The sequence below is a fragment of the Olea europaea genome, chromosome 1, assembly GCF_002742605.1.
Source record: "Olea europaea var. sylvestris chromosome 1, O_europaea_v1, whole genome shotgun sequence".
Lineage (NCBI taxonomy): Eukaryota > Viridiplantae > Streptophyta > Magnoliopsida > Lamiales > Oleaceae > Olea > Olea europaea.
The window spans coordinates 31,033,761-31,038,581 of NC_036237.1; the positions used below are offsets into that span (position 1 = coordinate 31,033,761).

The following is a 4,821-nucleotide window of genomic DNA, read 5'->3' on the forward strand; positions in this document are numbered from 1 at the left end:
GTGTCAACCCTCGTGTACAAAATAGCAAAATCCCAACAAATTAAATCGGTCAATTTAGTGTTGTCATTTGTATTGCTTTCTCACAATTTTATTTATTTTTTATTCATTACATATCTTGTAATTAAAAATATTTAACAAAAATCCATTTCAATTCAGCCTCCTTATGAATGAATTACCAACGTAAAAAAATGGATTTACAGAAATATAGTATATTTTTATTCATCAAATCCACTCACAACCAGATAAATATATATCAAATCCTAACCAAAGGTTAGGAAAAACACTAGAAAAAATAACAATAATTAAAATTAAATAATAGAATAATCATCGCTGCCATTGTATTGTTTCTTTCTCTCATCATTTTCGGCTTCTCAATCTTCCAAAAACGTGTATGTCTACTGCATGAGAATCCCAATGGCAGACAGGAGCAACGAAGAGTAAATGAAGACACCTGAGGCGGATAGCGATAACCCGAGTCCAGCATCCGGCCCCGGTGCCGGAGCCAGTCCCGGGGTTAAATCAGCATCTTGTGCCCTCACAGCAAAGGCTGCCAGACATAAGACGACGAAGATGGTAGCAACAGCACTTGAAATTCCGAAATATGCCATTTGAATATTTTGGCGAGAGAAGAAAATGATATGGAGAGATAGTATTCTATGTAGAGAGAGAGAAGCTGAGAATTGTAATGTGAGGGATGTACTGAGTGAATATTAGTATTTATAGCCGTTGGATTTGCTCTAACGTTCGAATTTTTTAACGTTGCAAATGTGGTTCCCACGTCAGGAAATTGGAACGTTAGGTCAGATAGCTGTTCGAAGAATTTTTACTTTTTTTGAAAGTAAAATCAAAATAAAAAAACTGGTGATTTGATTGTCAGGTGTTTTTACAAGCATTGCAACAATTGTACAAGAAAGTTCAGAAAGTTTGATACTGCTAAACTTCTTCACCTTGTCTTTGAATATTCATCAATCCTTTTGTCAACCAAATTGCCGTTTCTCTCGACGATACAGCTTCTTCTTCACCGAATGGTTTCAGCACGCCAGCAAGTTCCTCGAGCCTTTCTCGTTTCAATAGTTGTGCACAAAGTTCGAGTAACGTCTCCATAGCTTCTGCCTTCTCTTCACTTGGAGCAACACTTGTTAGAGTTCTTTTTTCTGATATGTTTCCTCCGAATTCATCAGTATGTACAAGGGCCTCTATACTTTTATCTTTGCGTACTTGCTTACCTTCCAACGACGTTTCATCTTCAATTATTCGGTTCTTACAAGTAGGAAACGAGCTTGGCATTTCCATTCTTCGGAGTATTTTCTTGCAAGGATTCTTACGATCAATCTGAGTACATTCTTTTCGTTCTGTTTCTCCGCGCTGTTCAGTCAGTGTACTTGATCCTGATGAGGATCCCGAGTCAATACTTTCGTGTTTGTTGGGACAGCTCTTTTCAGCTCTCACATCCATTTTAGGTACTTGATTATCTTTCGACCTTTCCACCATTCCTTTCGTTCCTGGTTTTCTATCCTTGTCTGATGTAGGTTTGTCAGGAATTTTCGTCCTCGTTGCTTTGCACTTGGACTCAATTTCACATTTAACCGGAAGAAAGACAGGAGGTAAGTCGCTATACTGCACAAGATATGGTTGCAAATGCGGATGCCTTAAAAGTTCTGCAGCCTAAATTGACGACGTTGAAGCATCAGATGAAATTGTAACATAAATGAGACGAGTTAAGAGTATCTCACTTACTGTTGGCCTATGTTCTGGGCTTCGTCGAAGCATGCTTTTAATCACTTGCTTCCTGCAATGTCAAATATTTTCTTTTTTCTCGTTACTTACTGCAGTTTAAGATTAGCCAAAAAACTCGAGCTATGGTTGAGAATTTTCATCGATAAACGTTATATTCACTTACAAAGTCGAGGAATATACAGTCGGGAGAGGAGAAATAGTTGATCTGTTTATTTTTTTCACGAGTGCAGCCATGTCCTGTTTTATCAATATTCATACATATTGACTATGATTTAAACTAGAGATTACAGATGAAACTAGGAAGAAAATGAATATGAAACTTACTGCAGCTCGAAATGGAGGTACATGGGCAGCTATTTCGAACATACAACAACCTGAAAACAGAAAATGTGCTGAGACTCGTCCTGACATAATGATACATTAAATCAACAAGTTACCAGAAACACTACCTAAGGACCATATGTCTGATTTGTAGCCATATGGTATATCTGCTAAAATTTCCGGACACATGTAGTTTGGAGTTCCGACAACCTAATCAACATGTATTTATCAACATAAAGATTTGCTGATGAAAACGAACTAATTTTAGTCATAGGAAGAAATATCTTTACAGATGAAGCAAGATCGTCTTTACTCAGCAGTTTTGCAAGTCCGAAGTCACCTGTATATCCAACATTAGATACAAGAAAATGCTGGAGGATCATAGAATGTAATATGCTGTCTCTCTTCTTACCAAGTTTGATTTTGTTGTCTTTTGTAAGGAAAATGTTTGAGCACTGGATCAGGAGCAAAAGAAGTCATAAGAACATATGAATATGTTGAAATCCCTTTTAGGACTTCACAAAGACATATACCTTAAGATCCCGGTGAAGGATGCGATTAGAGTGAAGGTAATCCACAGCTAGAAGTAACTGAGTCAGCCATTTGCAGATTTTCTGTAGAGAGAAAAGAGAAATAGATTGCTTATTTACAGGCCTTTAACGTCGAATTGGTTAGTATGGATTTCTTACCTCTTCAGGGAAAAATATTCCTCTAGCTTTTCTGATTATCTCTGCCCTGTAGTAGTAGCATCAGCATATCAAAGAGAATGTAAAGATCGGGTTAAAATTGACATGAGAACATTCAAGATTTGTTTGATATGCAGTATTGAACTGGACTGGACAAAAAAACTATTCAGTATAATCCACGTTACCAAACAAGTCATCTGAGTTCGAATGCTTAAATAAGCTTTTTGTAACTTACATGTCTCCACCTTCACAGTAACTTGTCACAATGCAAACGCCGCTGTCCTGTGTTCCATCAGAATACACAAATTCCATTTTGTTAAGGTAAGATATGGATTCAAACTATTTAATTTAACTTTATAGTTCTTGATTTCTATGAGACAAATGAACTGTAGAATACTGGTTTTGTGTAGGGAAGTTTTTGCAAGGTAAATTCAGTCAGCTAGTTTACCTTCTCGACCCATGAATCCTTGTACTCGACTATGTAGGGGTTATTCAATTTTGCCATCAAATCCATCTGATGGAAGAAACAAGTCGAAGGACGATTAGTTTTTTATTGTATGTAAGACCATGTATATTGCACGAAATCTATCCATCATTTGTGGTTTATTGGCAAACGAATTCAAGTTATCTATAGTGGTTAACTAATAATAATACATTCGCGTCACATGATTTTTGTGCTGATTTATGAATTAAACTGTAACCAATAAAGTAGACCTTCCTTTGAATGCCATATTGAATTACTACTCAACACGAACCACCTGGAAATAATTCGTGTTGCGTGAAACGCAAAAGAATAATTGTTAGTAAGAAAGTTTGTTTTGGAAGGATGACCTCTTGGCGTGCAGCATGCTTAAATTTTTCAGTTTTCTTAGCAAGGCGAATCTTCTTCAAAACATACCTGTATTACACATTCAAAAAGACGATTTCAAAAGGAGAAATCAACAATGATATCAACAAAACAAGCCATACTCTCGATAAATTTGTGATTGGCTACATGAATCATTGCCATCGGATGATGATGACTGATCATAATTAAGAAATCATTAAAAAAAATAAAAAATGCAACCCTTACTTTTTTTTCTCAAGCTTATGATGAACAAGAAATGCAGCTCCAAAAGGCCCTCTTCCAATTTGTTCTATTACTTCATAATCTTCCATTTTTGATATGGTTTTCTTGTTTGGAATCTCCATTAAACCCAGAAGTCTCTTCTGAATGCACTACTGTACACTGAATTGAATTGAATTGAATTTATAGCCCCTTTGAGAAATGCAGCAAATGAAATCACAGACAAAGTGAGGTATGGAGCTAGGGGACATTCATGTATGAATCATGAAGGGAACATGATTCAGAACATAGCATTGAATGCTAAAAGAAATCACAACTTAGAATCTTTTAATAAGAAGACTGAAAGAAGTTTTGTCAAGTCAAGTAACATTCAAGTAAATGCTGGTGTGGGGGGAGGTGGATGTCCAAGAATTATGTTGAATGCTACAAACCAGCACACTTTAGACAGATGAAGAAAGGTTTTCTCAAAAAATTCAAGAAAATAGTGGGTACGGCTGATGAAATCCGTTTGGGAAGAGTTTATAAGTGGTTTAATATATAAATAGATAAAAATAAGTGATGAATAAGTGGATATTACTTCTGAGTTAATTGGAATGTGTGGTCGAAAGAATGTGTCAGTAAGATTTAAGGAAAAGTGCGGTCAACATTTTTGAGGCTCGACTAGACTATTTGAAGATGAAGAATAAGGGGTGATTGTCAAGAAAACGGGCAGGGGCATGAGGACGACCTTCCTTCTGATTCTACTAGCTAATTTTCATGTTTTGTAAAGAAAAATTCAAGAAACTAGTGGGGTAGGTCTGGGTTGGAATTGAGGGAATGGGAACCAATTGATATGAATTTTGATTGAAATGGGTGGGAAAATTTGAGGGAAAAGCAAAGTACTAAAGCAGGCAAAAGGGTTCTTGTGACAGGTATGCTGCTTAAATTTAAATGAAAAAAAAAGGCTAACTTTGCTTGTATTTTCAGATTTTCCCACCGGAGATATCATTACTATGGTTGGCACGTCACTGT

At 36.3% G+C, this 4,821-nt stretch overlaps 1 protein-coding gene across 2 annotated transcripts; it reads right to left on the reverse strand.

Moving 5' to 3' along the window:
• Positions 1-193: 193 nt before the first annotated feature.
• On the reverse strand, positions 194-4,615 carry LOC111400965 (serine/threonine-protein kinase Nek6-like). 2 transcript variants are annotated; one of them, XM_023028468.1, is made up of 13 exons: positions 3,817-4,602; positions 3,576-3,642; positions 3,193-3,258; positions 2,980-3,026; positions 2,748-2,793; positions 2,592-2,672; positions 2,471-2,513; positions 2,349-2,398; positions 2,187-2,268; positions 2,062-2,111; positions 1,901-1,974; positions 1,738-1,789; positions 194-1,665 (listed from the first exon to the last, which is right to left on the reverse strand). In XM_023028468.1, exons 1-13 carry the CDS (start codon positions 3,933-3,935, stop codon positions 934-936), a joined length of 1,509 nt encoding a protein of 502 aa, XP_022884236.1. In that variant the 5' UTR covers positions 3,936-4,602; the 3' UTR covers positions 194-933. The 2 variants fall into 2 exon arrangements, with proteins under 2 accessions (XP_022884236.1, XP_022884225.1); XM_023028457.1 differs by having other exon boundaries at positions 2,349-2,513; positions 3,817-4,615.
• Between the last annotated feature and the right edge of the window lie 206 nt (positions 4,616-4,821).